At 43.7% G+C, this 16,643-nt stretch overlaps 2 protein-coding genes across 5 annotated transcripts in view; both read left to right on the top strand.

The window, feature by feature from the left end:
* Positions 1-5,519, top strand: part of ap3m2 (adaptor related protein complex 3 subunit mu 2) — an 8,050-nt gene extending 2,531 nt beyond the window's left edge. The window contains exons 2-9 of the mRNA XM_023958713.2: positions 72-349; positions 424-595; positions 681-818; positions 910-995; positions 2,084-2,217; positions 2,302-2,509; positions 2,609-2,753; positions 4,424-5,519. Coding sequence (XP_023814481.1) covers positions 77-349; positions 424-595; positions 681-818; positions 910-995; positions 2,084-2,217; positions 2,302-2,509; positions 2,609-2,753; positions 4,424-4,524 — 1,257 coding nt within the window. The 5' untranslated portion in view covers positions 72-76 and the 3' untranslated portion in view covers positions 4,525-5,519. The remainder of the gene's footprint in view (positions 1-71; positions 350-423; positions 596-680; positions 819-909; positions 996-2,083; positions 2,218-2,301; positions 2,510-2,608; positions 2,754-4,423) is intronic.
* Positions 5,520-6,426: 907 nt separating this feature from the next.
* Positions 6,427-16,643, top strand: part of tet3 (tet methylcytosine dioxygenase 3) — a 38,668-nt gene continuing 28,451 nt past the window's right edge. For 2 of the 4 annotated variants that reach the window (XM_011479541.4, XM_020706191.3), the window contains exons 1-3: positions 6,427-6,566; positions 9,685-10,430; positions 16,574-16,633. In XM_011479541.4, the coding sequence (XP_011477843.1) occupies positions 10,056-10,430; positions 16,574-16,633 (435 nt within the window). In that variant the 5' untranslated portion in view covers positions 6,427-6,566; positions 9,685-10,055. Of the gene's footprint in view, positions 6,567-9,684; positions 10,431-15,708; positions 15,979-16,573; positions 16,634-16,643 lie in introns of those variants that run through there. The other 2 variants (XM_023958715.2, XM_023958716.2) reach the window with 1 other exon arrangement.

The raw sequence follows: 16,643 nt of genomic DNA, 5'->3' as shown, positions 1-16,643 counted from the left end.
TGGACAGTTTCTACGTTCAGGTGGTTGACAAAAAGTTACTATTTCCCAGTATTGTCGTTTACTGTCTTTAGTCAGGATGATCCACAGCTTGTTCCTCATAAACGCTTCGGGGGACATTTTCCTGGAGAAGCACTGGAAAAGCGTGGTCAGCCGCTCCGTCTGCGACTATTTCTTCGAGGCGCAGGAGCGTGCCTCCGAGCCGGAGAACGTTCCGCCCGTGATTCCCACGCCTCATCACTACCTCATCAGCGTGCTCAGGCACCGCATCTACTTCGTGGCTGTCATACAGAGCGAGGTGCCGCCGCTCTTCGTCATCGAGTTTCTGCACAGAGTTGTGGACACCTTCCAGGTTGGGTCAACGTCCTGTTCTTCCTCCAAATGTATGTTTTGATTCATCTGACGCGGTGTGGTCTTTTTTTCCAGGACTATTTTGGAGTCTGCACAGAAGCAGCGATAAAGGACAATGTAGTTGTGGTGTACGAGCTGCTTGAGGAGATGCTGGACAATGGTTTCCCCCTGGCAACAGAGTCCAACATCCTGAAAGAGCTCATCAAGCCTCCCACCATCCTCCGCACCATGGTCAACACCATTACAGGTCTTTTGATGCTCCTGCCGCTTCGCCATAGCCCGCTTCGCTCTCGCGCTTGCCTCCTGACGCCTTGTCGACATCCGTTTTCCAGGGAGCACCAATGTTGGCGAGCAGCTGCCCACCGGCCAGCTCTCCGTGGTGCCATGGCGACGCACCGGTGTCAAATACACCAACAACGAAGCCTACTTTGATGTGGTGGAAGAGATTGACGTCATCATTGATAAATCAGGTCTGAAAGATGGCGCCACTTTGTGGACTTCACCAGTCACTATCAGCGCTTGTCAGGTTTTCAAAGTGACGTGACGTTTGCTTTTGTCCAGGATCGACCATCACTGCGGAGATTCAGGGCGTGATTGACGCCTGTGTGAAATTGACCGGCATGCCCGATCTCACGCTCTCCTTCATGGTGAGTTTTGTTTAAAAAAAATTTCTTCGGTTGCAAATTTAGGAGTTTATCCTGTACAGAGTGTTGGAGGAAAAGATCCTCCTCCTCGTTTTCTCCATTTTTCTTTTTCTTTTGTGTAAATGACCTAATTTAGATGATCAGACACTGATCAAACATTTCAAAGGGAAACAAATAAACACAAGACATTCATTTGAAAAAATCGTTGAGCTGTTAAAAAAATAAATAAAATTGGACTTTTAATATAGACTTCAGTTTATCATATAGTTCGCTTTAGATTTCCTCTCCTCCAAACCTTCTGCCCTAGTCACAGCTGTCCTTACGGGTGGCTTCAGACTGTCCACAGGGATAATGTTCATGTTTCCTTTGGGCATGCTGCAACAACAGGTCATACTTGCACATTTTAAGGGGGAAGTAGGTTTGACACAGGCGTGTCGTACAGATCTTTCATGATTTTGCCCCCCCTCCACAAATCCTGCGGACTTGTGTGCTGTCAGTAAAAGACTTGCACCTCACTAATGACTTGTGTGGTGCTCGGCATCGTCACTCGTACGTCTTGAAGGGCCTATGTCGTGCTATTCTGAAGCCTGTCAGAGTAAACCATATCCGTATTTATGACTATATATTACCTGTGGCACACCAAACGACGACGCGTTCTGAGGCTCCGCCTTTCGCTCCTTGTGGGTGCCGCCCATTTCATGATGTCATCCTATATTCGGCCTCGGCAGCGTTTTTGTCCACGAAAACCAACGACAACCGAACGTTTGCAAAGATGGATGTGCATTTTGGCATGTCAAATGAAAGTACCCATCACCGCTAGCTCCCCAGAGGAAGTGGGTGTGTGTTAGCCTGGGGGTGGGGCTTGCAGTGCAGCCCCTTACTGGAAGGGGGGCCGTTCCTCCCTTTCATGCCTGACAGAGACTATAAGTTTTATTCGGCACTCCAACAGTCTAAAGGAGAAAATCTTTCCCTCAGTTTGTGAAATTAAACTCGATACCACAGACAAGGGGTTAAATACTTTTTCCCAGCACTATTCTCTTTACATTGTGGGATTTATTTTTGCACATTTATGTTTTGTTTCCCTCTCCCAGAATCCTCGGCTGCTGGATGATGTCAGTTTCCACCCGTGTGTTCGGTTCAAGCGCTGGGAGGCGGAGCGGATCCTGTCCTTCATCCCACCTGACGGCAACTTCCGTTTGCTCTCGTACCACGTCAGCTCTCAAAAGTGAGTTTTTCCCTCTCATTCCGTGCGTTTTCCGAGCTCACAGTTGCTGTGATGACGAGTGTGCTGCTTCTGCTTCTTCCTCAGCCTGGTGGCCATCCCTGTTTATGTCAAACACAACATCACCTTCCGGGAGGGAAGCTCCCAGGGCCGCTTCGACCTGACTTTGGGACCCAAGCAGACCATGGGGAAGGTGGTGGAGTCGGTGCTGGTGAGCAGCCAGCTGCCGCGAGGCGTCCTCAACGCCAATCTCAACCCCTCGCAGGGCACGTACACCTTTGACCCTGTCACAAAGGTACCCAGTGCTCTCTCCCTGTGTGTCGTTCATCAGTGCTTGAATTTCACAGTAACTGAATTTTGCCTCTTTTTTTTTATTTTTATTAATTTGTTGAAGCTGTTGTCATGGGATGTTGGTAAGATCAACCCGCAGAAGCTTCCCAGTCTCAAAGGCACCATGAGCCTGCAGGCTGGAGCCTCCAAACCTGATGAGAATCCCACCTTCAACATCCAGTTCAAGATCCAACAGATGGCAATCTCAGGTGGGACTCCTGCACACGCACAAGTTGTTTGAGGTGGAGTCTTGTTTTAAAAAGCTATCTTCACGTTCATTTTAAAAGGTGGATAAAAATGAGCCCCCCCCCCCAATGCCATTGTAGTCACACAGCCACATCAGCTGACAACCACCTGACGATCATCCAGTAAAAACGGGGTCACCCGGTGACCACTAGGTGGCGCCAAATACAAAAGAGCGATTCAGAAAAATCTGAGCACAGATTTAGAATCATGACTTCCAAGAAAATCCCTTGAATACAAAACTCTTACTGTTGGTTATGTGATCTCTTTAAAAACACTTTTTAAAAATCTAAAACAGTCATGTTGCTTAGATGCCATTCTTTAAAACAAAACATTTATTTGCTAAAATGCTGAATCCACAAAATGATCAACTTCTTTAGGTTTTTACGCAGGTTCTTTTGTTTTGCTCTTTAAACATGGAATCATTTGCATTTTGGTGGAAAAAAATTCGATGGTTTGTAAACAAGTTGGATTTTTGGGTATGGGTGTTCAAAACTTTAAAAAAGCACAAATTTAAAAGTTTGTTTCAATTATTTTAGTTATTGTTTATTTTAATTAGTGATTTCTTTTTCTAAAGACCATACATGAAATTAAGTTCAGGTGAATCACTTTTGTGGATAATTTAGCACCAAGTACCAAAAGAACCATAAGCTGAACAAAAAAATGACAAGAACTTCAGTGTCCCTCACTTTTAGCATTATTTGTGTGAAGTTTTAGTCAACCACAGTCTGTCATTTAATGTTTATGTTTGTCTGGTTTGAGGAAGTTAAAAAAAAATCTTCACGTTGTAGTTTTGGGCAGAGAATCTGTTGATAGTGCAGCTCTGCAGCAGCATCTGTGCTGCCTTTATTGCTTCAAAATCTGACCAGTTCATTCAGTTTTTTTCCCATGGATCTTATTCATTGTGATCATGCTGTTTTCAGCAAAATCAAGAAACCTGTGTTTTTTAGGACATGGGCCGTGTCCGAATTCCCACCCTAACCCCTAACTACTAAAAAACTATATAGTGTGGTACTATGGAGCGCCCTGAATTTTAAAAGCATTTCGGACACCATGCTCACTACTTTTATTTTTATTTTTTTAAACAGCGGATGTGACATCATTGGTTTCACGAAGTTAAAATCTAATAAATATGAGCAGATTGCAACGATTATGAGTTTACTGTCTTATGAAGATAAAAACATTGATGGTTTATTTAAAAATAATTCTTTTTTGTTTTGGTTCCGCGCAATGCATTGTGGTCTATATTCGCCAATGCACACTGGTTTTTCGCAGAGACTTCTGGGAAATTTCTAGGGCATTCGATTTGGGAATTGTAGATATTGACAGCACTACAAAATGGCGAACTCACTTTATAGTGAGTAGTGAAGGAATTCGGACACAACCATGGTTCCTGCAGAGCGGCAGGACTTCACCTCTGAGTTGTGGGCGGGACCTTTGGTTCAGGCAAACCCCTTTCCATCACTCTTACTTAGGGAGCTGGTGTGTTTCTATCACACAGATGAGCTCTTTTTCCAACAGCATTTTTTTTGGTCTGTTCTTGAGCAGAGTTTGTAGATTAAGCCGTGTTTTTATCTTGATGTGGCAGATTGAGGGTGGTGTTGACGGCGTCTCTGACATTTGCGTTGCTCCACAGGACTGAAGGTAAACCGGCTGGACATGTATGGAGAAAAGTACAAACCTTTCAAAGGCATCAAGTACATGACCAAAGCCGGCAAGTTCCAGGTCCGGACATGAAGCTCTGCTGCTCTGCCAGCTCGGGACCGAACCTCCACCAGTCTGTCATGAGGGTGGGGGCAGGAGGGGGGCTGGTATATTCCCTATATGTTCGGATTTCCCCTCTCAGCTCCAGCCACAGTAGCTGCAGATCAATGTAGCAGCTGGAAGCTGATGGCGCTCTGACCTTGAAACCCCCGTCCACACTGAACTCAGTTTAACCCAAATGATGGTTCTGCTCATGTTTTGACCCCCCCCCCCCCCCCCCCCCCCCCCCCCTGCAGGGTTTGGACCAAACCAAATCATCAAATAAAAACTCCAGAATTCACACAAACAAATCTGTTCCACTCTAAAAATGTGAATGTGAAATTTGCTTCCAGTTGCTACGGAAACGAGATGCTTCTAAGGTTCCCCAATTGTTTTTTAAATTGGTTTTAAAAAGGTGGTGTTTGTTGTTTTGTTTGTTTGTTTGGTCTTTTTGTTTTGCAGCACTTCACAGTAGAGAACACTGGTCTCATGTTGGTACCAATCTCATCATTTGTGGTCCAAACTTCACCTGTTTTATGCAATTTCAGGTGTTATTTATTTCAAACATCTTTTTTTTTTCCCCAACGGGTTTTTCTTTTAAGCTTTTACTCACTGTACATTTGATATTTAAACAAAAAAAAGGACAAATGTGGTTGTATTGTATCATTTCTCTATTAAAAAAAAAACATTCCTTGTTCCTGTGTAACAAGATGCTGACTGTCGCTGTGGCAACTGCAGTAGTTGAAGGTTGGTCCTTGTTCCTGTGTGTACAATCGGCCAGCCATCGTGATCTCTTCTCTTGCCTCCAGTTTTGCATTTGTTTGCATGGAACAAGCCAAACATGAAAAATGACACTGATTATGGAGCTTTTTAAGGAGACAAGGTACGTTCAGAGGCCTACAGTTTGTGTTTACAGCCTTTTGTTCTCTGCACAGCCTCTGATGGAGTGTTGCTACGGTGAAAATAAATGTATTTGAACCAACTCATAATGCCCCTCCCCCTCTTTTTTTATTATATTACATTTACAAATCGAGTTCTGATGGGTGTAGTCAAACATTTAGGTCTTCAGTACATTTTTTTTGTGGAATGTTTCAGCAAAGCTACCAGCAGAAGTTGAAAAACCACATTTCATTTCTAAAGTTCATCTGGAAGGAAGTTTAAGGTGGTATTGTGAGAAAATAACTATTTCTTTTAAGTTTAATTTAAATTGTTGATGTTTCTACAATTGACTACCTCTCAATTTATATAAAAATACCAAGCACTCCTAGCTATTAAATATTACAGGCATTGCTGTTGCTTCTACTCACATTTCTGTTTAAAAGAGGCAAATAGGAGAACAGAGGAACAAGAACAAAGTTACCCAAGTTGCGAAACAATTAAAAGGCTTTTTAAAGCCATTTATCTACAACTGCAGAGTTTGTCGTTATCAGTTGAAGCGCTCAGATGTGAGGAGACTGGGAAGTAGGTGCAACCCCCCCTGCAGATATCTAGATGAACACCCAAACTGTCACTCGAAGGCTATGGTCACACAGGTTTGAAACTTGATGCAAAAAAGAATTGTGCAGAAAGCGGCACGTGAGTGTGACGTAGCAAGAAAGACCATGAAAGAAATGGATGTTGGTGAAGTGGGACATGAAGGATTAGGTGCATGGTTAAGCATGGTGGAGGAAGCATTATGGTCTTTTATTGCTTGTACTTCCTTCAAATTGACTCCTTACATCTGTGAGTGACTTAAATAAATACTTGAAATTCGTTAACAAACCTATTTGACCTGAATTCCTTATGGCACAAACTGTCAGTGTCCAACAGCATCACAGGGGACTTGCTCACATGGGAGCAGTTTGGGCCCCTCTGCTCCTAATTGTGTGACGTCAGCCCTCCTCCTTGGCTCCTGCTGGCGGGACTCCACTCCATGACTTACTGATGACTTCGACCCCTCGCGGAGAGACGACCTCAGCTTTAACTGCTCTGCTCGGACCAGCGACCAGACAGCAGCTCTGGGGTCCAGTTATGTCACAAGTCTTCTTCCTTTGCTCGTGAGTAAGGTTGTTTATTATTATTATTATTTAATAATTGTGCATAAAAGTTCTGGCTCTGAACAATTTATGACGTTTTTAGTATTGATTTGTTTTGCAAATGAAAGGAATTAACGGTTCTTTTTAAACATTTTCTTTTGAAATGGTCAGTTATTGTCGTAAAAAAAAGTACGGGGGAAATAAAAATGTTTGTCATCAATTTAATGCTTTCACTTTTATAAATATAAATGTTGCAAAAGTTCATTTGAACAGTTTTGGCCAACAGGCTTCTTGTGTGGTTGAATGAGAGTTGCGCACGCGGGGAAAGTGATGTTTTTCTCACCTAAGCTAATTAGGCACGCGGGCCCCACTTCTTCCAGCTCGTGCTGTGTGTATCCCAACGCAGATAAGAGGCGGTATCGTCATGTAAATCTCGGGGCTGTTAGGTTTTATCTGACTGCTGTGATCTCTCTGCTGTGGTCGGCCCCCCTGCAGGGACAGCACGTGGACTTACAGTAACAACAACAACGCAGGCAAAAGGCAGCTTGTTACTGACGTGACAGTTGGGAGCTGGCGCGCGCGTGCTGCAGCCGACTCGCGCGCGATGGAAGCACGTGCTCAATGATTTTATAGCTTGAAGATAAAAGCACCTGCTGTCGTATCAGCTTTTTTTTAAATACCTTTGTCCTATTAATAAGACTCAACCCGTCTTTACAAAATAAAAAGTTTAGAATACGCCGAAGTACAGTGTTATTAGTGTTATTAAAGACCTACTCAAATGAAAATGGTGATTTCAACGTGTCCTTGTGCATTATTCTAACAATGGAGGACATATATGTAAAATAATTTGCTTTACATAACATTTTCTGAGTATTTCTTTATTCAAGTGGTTGTGAACCAGATGAAAAATAAAGCTGTTTGAGAACAGTCTATAACAGTGATAGGCGCTAACACAAGCTCCCTGCTCCGTTCTCAAGTGTCCACTTATTGACTTCTAGATACATGAACGTCTTCATTTTCCTCATCTAAGCTGGCATCTGGTTCAAAACTGTACGACTGGATAGCTCCAATATTGCTCAGTAGTTTTGTTGCTCTGATAATGTTAGGTTGGAGGTGTGAGGGGCTGTGAGCAAGCAGGAGAGAGTGTAAACAAATGGATAATGGGAAGTGAGGTAGGCAAACTTCATATGAACTACTGATGCTCGGCAAATCAATTTAAGCAATCCCACTGGTCTTTGAATTATGATTATTTTTAGCCAAAATCTGACATTTTCTAGGTCATAGTTTTTGCAAAGTGGGAGTAGTTCATTTGAAATTTGCCAGAGTTAATCTACATCAGATCACAACCTCTAACACCCCCAACATAACATTAGTGGTGCAACAAAAATGGCGTCAAAACCTATAGTTCTGAACCTGATGCCAACTCAGACGAGGAAAATGAGGACATTTGTGGATCTAGCATACATCAGAAGAGAGCAAAGTAGGAAGTTAGTAGCCTGCCCAGTGTATTTTTTACGTCACAAAGAAATCTTTTTCAAACTACGTTTTTTTATTCTGCTCCTGAAAAGTGAAGCGTTTGGACAGATTTGCCAGTAATAGTAAGTGTGGGTAGTGGAGTAGTTTGCCTCTATGAGCAGCATCCTTTCACTTTTTATAATTTGTATTTGTAAAAATATCAATGTGTTGCTTCTCCTAAATGTATCTGAGGAAATTCTAAAGCCCTTCAATCAATTTAAAAAGCCTGGGTGGTAGACAAAACTTAGTGGTAGAAAAAATTCGCAACATTTAACCCCAGTATAAAAAAGCTGGCTACACCTCTGACTATGAAAACAGACACCACAATTCCTTTTTACTGATGGTTGACTGCACTTTGTAGTCCTGACACAAAGAGGACTGAATCTGCCATCAGTTTGCCATCCCTCTTTTTATCCAGACAGACTGTCTGTGTGCAGGGTTTCTTTCTCAAACCCTTCCTTATCAAACTGGGCACGTAGACTTGTATGGCCTTAAGCCAACAGAGCGTACCCCATGCCTTAAAACCAAACAAAGCCCAGGCTGCTCTGTGGAGGGACTGCACAAATATTCAGATTGCAGTTATTTGTTATCAGATCTCAATTAGTTAATGTGACACAGATACAGGGCTGCACGGTATGAGGAAACCATGGAATGTGCAATATTATTGTTCCAATATTGCAATGACGATATGACTTGCAGTACACGGATGAATAGCAAACAATTAATCCATCATTTGCATTTCAACATAACAGTTTTATTGAAATCAAAGTCAACATAACTGAAATTATACTCCAAATAACCCTCGTCTACAAAGGAGGAGGGCATCTAAAGCCTTGTTTCCACTAAGCACTACAATATGGTACGGACCAAACTGTACCAATTTTGGCCCCCTGTTGGTTGTAGGACCAGTTATGGCAGAGCTACTGTTGTCACATGATGAAACCCGTGGATTGGCGGAAGGTCATTACATCAATAGAAAATGCCAAACCAGCGCCAGTGTTTCCAAACATTCCTTTGTTCAGTTGATGTGTATCTGGAAAGATGCCTGCAACAAACAGCAAAGTCTGGTCTGCTTTTGAAATACAAACAGTCCTTTCCATCCATTGTTGTTGTTAATAGCTTTGCTTTTACTGTAGTCGCACTACTACTGTATAATGCATAGCTACACAATCAATCCGCATCCGCTGTGATGGTCCAACTTAAAGTGGAAATGCTCACCTGAATTGCCCGGACCATTCTAAACCGGACCGGACAGCTCAGTGGAAACAAGGCTTAACATTCAAGAGTTTCATGGTCAACGGCATAAAAGAGTCCATCTGTTTGGTCAAAGACATGAAGGGGGCATCAAATGATTTATTAAATACTTTAAGCTTCCATGAGATTGTACTAGCACCTGTGTAAACATTGAAGGTAACCATTTATCACAGTTCATGCCATATTTTACAATATGCGTTTCAATCACAATAACAATATATTTGCAGTTTATTGTGTAGGGCTACACAGATAACAGTTTTTTTCAGGTGTGGTAAATCACACCTTCTTTTTAATCAAAGAAACTATAATTCTGAGGTAATGTATTCAACAACTCTTCTATTGTGTCTTTCTTTCACACTTCCTTTCCCAGGTTGGGTGCATTACTCCATGAATCTCACAGCTCCAGGAACTCTCTTTACCAAGCGGTGGGCTGCCAACCGATCGTCATTTGGTTTTTACTTATTTTAGTCTTGAAGTTTCTCTTCAGATGCTCTGGGGTTTCCCAGATATCCAACTAAATAACTGAATATCAGTTACTAACACGAACATTTGGGTAACCTGTTTCTTTAGAACCGACAAAGTGAAGGAGATTTTGTTTTTTTTTCTAGTTCTGCTTTGCCTAAACATTTTAAAGATCTGACAAGCTTGCAGTGAGTTTAGGCAAATATAATGACAGACTTTTTAACCTAAACCTTTTAGCCCTTTTTATATTTATATTTTTAACCAGACAAGTGAATTATCATGCCTAGACCTAGGGGAGGGCTGGGACTACTACCTGAAGACTTTTCTGAGGTATCCATAGATGCAGAGGAGGCTCAGTCTTTGTACTTAAAGAGAAAATGTTTGGAGAAGACTTCTCCTCTGAGCAAATTTATCGAGGCAGAACATCAGCAGGCGGGAATGTTCTCTCTGTCGCCGCACATCAGCATCAGTGATGCTACCTTGGATCTTCAGAAGAAAAGAAGGAGAAAATGTGGGACCTGCGAGCCATGCCTTCGGAAAGAGAACTGTGGCACCTGTGCGAACTGCTTGAACCGCAAGATTGGAAAACAGATCTGCAAGCAGCGCAAGTGTGAGCAGCTGAAGAAGAGGCAGAGTGAAGGGGAGGTGAACGAGGTATGTTGGACTCAGGCTTTACATAAAGATATACAACCATCCACCCATCTGCCCATCCATCCATCCATCCATCCATCCATCCATTTATCCATTCAACCACCCATTATCATCTATCCATCCACCCATCTGTCCATCCTTCTACCCGTCATCCATCCATCCATCCATCCACTTATCCATTCATTCGTCTATCTATTACTCCATTCACCCACAACCTATCCGTCTATCTGTGATCTATCCATCCATCTATCCAACCATCATTCTATCCATCCATGCAGCAGCCACCAATTCATCCAACTATCAATTATCCTTCCATCCAGCCATTACATAACCATCTTTCAATTCATAATCCATCTACTCATCATTCACCCATCAGTCCGTCCATCCATCCATCCATCCATCCATCCATCCATCCATCCATCCATCCATCCATCCATCCATCCATCCATCCATCCATCCATCCATCCATCCATCCATCCATCCATCCATTCATCCATCCCGTATCATCCATAAATGCATCCATCATCTCATAATTATTCTGTCCCATCAATCCAACCACCCATCTATTTATCCATCTATCGTCTAGCCAGCTAGCATTCATCCATCCATTCACTCAACTATTTATCTATTATCCATCCATCATTCATCTATCAGAAATCCGCTCATCCATCCATCTGTCAGCCATTGATCATCAATCTACACACCCATCCATCTAAATTAATTCATTGTCTATCTGTCCAAAGCTTAAGTCATTTTTTCTCTCCCATCTTGACCAATATTTTATTTTCAAAGCAAAAATCTTTGCTGAAAAGGAAGTGTCTCTGTTTATCCTCTGGTTTTCTAATTATAAGATGGCAAACATTCAGCCTCATCTTCTGCTGCTGCAGTATCAAGCCAAAACAGATGGAAGTGATTGTCCTGCCAACTTAAACACAAACACAGGGCAGTTTTCACAATGACACAGCCTGCCGTGTCTTTGATGCCACCAGCAAACCTCTTACTTCCACACAAAAGCTATGAAATTTAAATATTAAGAGGAAAAGCATTGATTTTTATTGAACTGGACACCTAAGGACAAAGGATGTAGATTAAATTTGAATGTGTAAGGACAGCTGAAACGGCTCTACAAAAGTTTATTTACAATACATTTTAAATGTGTTGGAGATTAAGAAGGTTATCTGTGTAATCATTATTAAGTAAGCACTCCTTGAATATTTTTCTTTAGATAAGACAAGAAGTCAGTTTTACAAACTGAGTCTTTGCTGAAACACTGAGGTCCACCAAACAGCAGCGGTGGAGAATTCCTTTGGTTGCCTGCACTTTGGCCTTTGACCTCTGCTGCTTTTAGTGAGAATGGGGGGTTAACCTTAGGCCATTCTCTATTTGTGTGTGTATGTGGGTGTGTATGTGTGTATAGAAGACGAGAGAGTGCAGATCCTTTTAAGAAATGTTCACTTGTGTGTTGATGGAACACACTTCCATGTGTGTGTTTGTGTGTGCACCCGGATCTTAAATGGGGGGGATGGGCAGTAAAGTCAAGGAGAAAGCAGGGGTAGATGGTTAGCAGGAACAACTAGGATAGACTACAAGAGCGAGTCCGAGAGGTGCACACATGGTCCTACTATGCAGCTTTATCAAGAGCAAAGTCAGCACTTTGTCTGCTTTTCCTTCTACTGAACTTCTCACACATTGAAAAAAAACTTGAATTTATATCCATTTTTTGGACTTCGCTTGCATGGAAATTATTTCCTAAAATACCTTTTTTGCATTCTTTTAATGCTATTGTCTCTGCAAAAATACTGCAACCACATTTGGAGACCGTTTTAAATGAGGTCTGTTTGGTGACAAACAGAGTATCAGAGCCTCTGTCAGCACTCCTCAGACCGGTCCTGTCTAATCTGTCAAGACGCGTCTGACTCTGTAGCTGAGACTAACCCACATCAGTCAGCAGTTTATGCATCAAGTCCTCAAAGAAAGGTTCATGTTTGAGACAAGTCTTTGTAAGACTTGTGTCTTAATGTCACATTTGATAGTACTTTTATCTGTAGATTAGCAACATTTTTAAAAATTCTACAAAGACAGATATTTGAATTTTCAAAACAACCTGAAGCTTAACATTCTGAGCTGCTAGACTCCAAATGTAATGGATTTGAACTGCCCTTTTACTGTAAAGCCTTAGTAACGTGCACCAGTCCGGGGGGTTGGCCCTTTACTGGTGCTGGGGGTTTTTGGTTGTCTGGGCCCGTGAAGGGTCGTAGAGTGGAGTGGGTGCATCTTCAGGTGAGTGCAGGTGTGTCTTGCAGCTCCCCTCAAGCTTGTGCGGCTAACTTAAGAAACGTCATGGAAATGGAATGTACCAATATCGTGTGTGTGGTAAGTGTATTGTTAAGTATTCGTAAGGATAATGTAGGTTGCATACACTAACCATGTGAGGATGATGTGGTCATATGGTTCTCTTTACACAGCACTCCAGTTGTTAGTAAGGTGCGTTTACTGGCTTCTTTCTAACCGCCCACAGATACGGCACAGACGGGGTGTATAGGTGATAAGTGCCTGTACCTCAACTAACAAGCTCCTTGTGGAGGGTTTGGGGGATTTGAAAAGATAAAAAATCATCACTACACACCTGGATCTTACCTAACTCACCCTTACTTACCCTTACGTAGTTTAGATGTTCACTACTACCTGTTGCCTGCCCACAGAAATAAATGTGCATGAACATTCTTGCTTCATGGGCTCTAAGTGGTCTACAACTTTGGTATTTCATGTGGGCCACCTGCGTGCCCTGTACAGGTTTGCCCATTATTCGCCCACAGACTCATCACACTCGTAAGGGCAGTTGTGACTAAAGCTTTAAATGTTAAAGGTACTGGATTGAGACGCCTCAAACTAAAGATATGGGGACGATTGTTGGCAAATATTGTAATTTGGCCTTTCAATATGATCTGCAGTTGCTATAATTTTTAGATTACGTTTATGATTTACAATATTAATGGTTAAAAAAATAGCTGTTTAAAATTATATTTCTCCTATTCTTTAGATTCTTGATAAAAAGCAATTTAAAATTTGTAAGTAAATTATCTTCATTAAAATGTGTACAGCTGAGGGACCTGAAACAGAACAGTGATGGGGGTCCTTTCTGTGTGGAGTTTGCTTATTCTCCCCGTGCATGCGTCGGTTTTCTCTGGAGACTCTAGCTTCATCCCACTGTCCAAAAAAATTTGTCACAGGTTAATTGGTTACTCTAAATTGTCCCTAGGTATGAATATAAATGCGCAAGGCTGTGTGATTGTGGTCCTGTGACAGATTGGCGACCTGTCCTGGACATGTAGGATAGGTTCCAGCAGCCCTGTGACCACGAAAGAAACAGGTTTAGAGGATGATTGATAGATGAAAATGTGTTCTGCAGATATGTGGTATGGATAAAGAAAAGCAGATTTTATTTATTTTGAACCTTTAGTGGCCCCTATGGGCATTTAGTGAGTTCAACAGCTCCGAGGTTTAACTACCTGCTCCATCTTTCCCGCAATGCTTCTGTTTCTGGTTTTCCTGCACAGTTTGGCTGCATCAGACGAGACTTCAGTGACAATCTCAGTGTGCATGCACGCATTCACATACGTCCATGCACACTGAAATGCATTCATAACATCAATGCCCTACTTTTCTGCTGATTTGTTTGTGGGTGAAAGAAATGAGGTTGAAATGACCACGCGTGCTATAGCGTGTTAACGGAGGAAGAGCAGCAGGAAGGATGGAGCAAAGTCTTCTAGCCGTAAGCTTTTTCCTCAAATGGGTAGTCGTGTCCGCTGATCCGCTCATCAGGCATTGCTCTGTAGTGCCAACGCGCCGCTAAACTCTGCTCCACTGGCAACCGCCCGCGCTGAAGACAAGCACTGGCTCTGGCCGTCCAGTTTACTACGATCAAGTCTGTGCTCCTGCGTGACACACAAACACACACACGTGGCTATGTGACGTCAGCGGAGGGGATTTCCCCGTGCCATACGAGAGCGCCAGACAGACACCACAAACGCTGTGTCACTGCAGCTGCCTCGCCTCACCGTGCCACAGCTCCCCCCTCTCTGAGTTTTTTTTTTTAAGCTCATCCGCCAGCCCTTCGCTGATGCTCGCACTTTACCACATCTTTGCCAGCTTGCCTGAACTTTTTGTTTTGGGTAGCAGGTGTTGTTCGGCCTCTTTTCCCTGCAGTAGCCCTTCTCTCTCCCCGTGCGGATCTTCATATCTCAGCAGAAGCAGTTTGTGACAGTTTAATCTTGCTATGTCACAAACGCTGATCTTTTTTTTAATTTTGGAGTAGGGCTACAGTGACGTGTCGCTGTTGCAGTACCTCAACACCTGTGTGGCCAACTCCACTTCTACCTGTGTGATCTTTGAAGAGGCGGAGAAAACACGCAAGTTGGAGATTTCCTGCTTGGAACATAAACATTACAAGAGCAGGTTGTATCTGGTGCAAAACAACCTGCGAAAGGATGAGGAAGTTTTATGTAGCGCGACCTCATTGAAGTAAGGACAGCTTTGCTCCCACAGAAAATACCTGTGGCGTGTAGTTTTGACGTGAGTCAGCATGGTGAGCTGGGTCGTGTGAGCTTTCCTTCTCCTCCTAGAGCCATGTTGGTGACTCTGTGTGTGTGTATGTGTGTGTGTGTGTGTGTGTGTGTATTCCAGTCCAGTTATTGCAGGCAGCCCTGACACAGATGGTGCTCAGTGATACCACATACCAGAGGCATTGTTTAGGGACAGCGAGTTTGAGGAGATAATTGACAAGCATAGAGAGGACCCATCCCCCCTCCCTGCACGCGCACACCTCCCACCTACCATCGCTTTGTCTGTTTATGTCAGCCTCTCCCCTTATGCAGGCAAAAATGCTTCCAGAGAGCCTGCTTTTTTTTTAAATTCTAACCATCTCTTTTTACTGTTTCTGCCTCTCGGCACCCCAGCTTGTCTCTTTCAGTTTCACCCTAGCAGCAAAGCCCACATCGGCCTCTGATTGGTGGATAGAGCGCCTTTGTGTGGTATCTGTAGTGTGACGTCTCCCGGGTGAGCTCTGTGCATGCATGTGTGTGTTCCTCTGAGTGTGTACATTCAAAGAGGCGTAGGGGTGGAGGAGGGCGGGTGAGGCTGCCTTTACTTCATATATGCAGGAGGAGAAAAAAAAACCCTGCATGAGTGGGAGGACGGAGTGATAGCGGTCACAGAAAAAATCCTATGAGTGTGTGTGTGGTTGACGTTTTCGCATACGAGCGAGAAAGAGGCTGAGGGAGGGAGGGAGGGGGGTGGCGCAGGAGAGCAAGAGAGAAAGAGAGCGTGCGTACGAGGGATCATGTAAAAGCAGATTAAAAACACAAGATGGCTTCCTGAATGGGTGCCGGAACGCAGACGAGAGCGAGCCAGAGAAGGAAGAGCAGGGAGACGTAGAGAGAAAAGAAAGGGACGGAGGGACAGAGGCCGGGACCAGAGGGGGCCAGGAGGGGTCCGATGTGGATTTGGCCGGTGGACGCAAAGAGCGAACGGCGGCAGCCTCGAGACGCGGAGGGTAAATATTCCTCACTCCAGGACTATTTTAGGATTGACGGGTGGGTGGGGTAGGGGAGGCGTTGGAGTAGGCTGTGTGTGTGGAGTTTGGCGGGACTTGGGGAACAGCTCGAGACAAAATAGATCAAGAGACAGCCGGGGGGGGGGGGTGAAAGGAGGGGGGGTCGGGGGCAAAACAAGAAGCTGGTGTTTTATGACAAACATCCTGCTGACCAGTTCCATCTATTGCAGCTCTACCATCACACACATCGCACGTTTTTCCTGACAAAACGCATCCGAAAGCCGCGCCAAATCAGGATGGAAACATTACATAATTGTAGGAATATAACGGAATCGTGTTTTCCGTCCCAGCAGCGGTGCAAACTGTCCTCTCGCTGCCTGAGCAACAAATCCAAACCCTTTCTCATGATGTGTCTTGCCGGCAGTGACGGCGAGTTGAGATCTATTACCTGTTAAGAACGTCTTCCACAAAGGTGGAACCCTGTCTTTGAACAGGCCCTTGTCGCATTGTTCTATTGATTGTTATTCTAACCCCCTCCCATCTCTCTCTGCCTCTTTTTCCCACCTCCCTCCTTGGCTGCTGAATGGCTGTAAAGGTGGAATATTTTGAGGACAACAGTCGAAGCTGCTCGGAACACCTTGAACCGGCCTCTGAGGTAAGACGGT

This window comes from Oryzias latipes, chromosome 9 (assembly GCF_053564925.1).
Source record: "Oryzias latipes strain Hd-rR chromosome 9, Olatipes_Hd-rR_3.1".
NCBI lineage: Eukaryota > Metazoa > Chordata > Actinopteri > Beloniformes > Adrianichthyidae > Oryzias > Oryzias latipes.
Note: the sequence above shows the minus strand (reverse complement) of the source record. Positions and strands in the feature narration are given on the sequence as shown.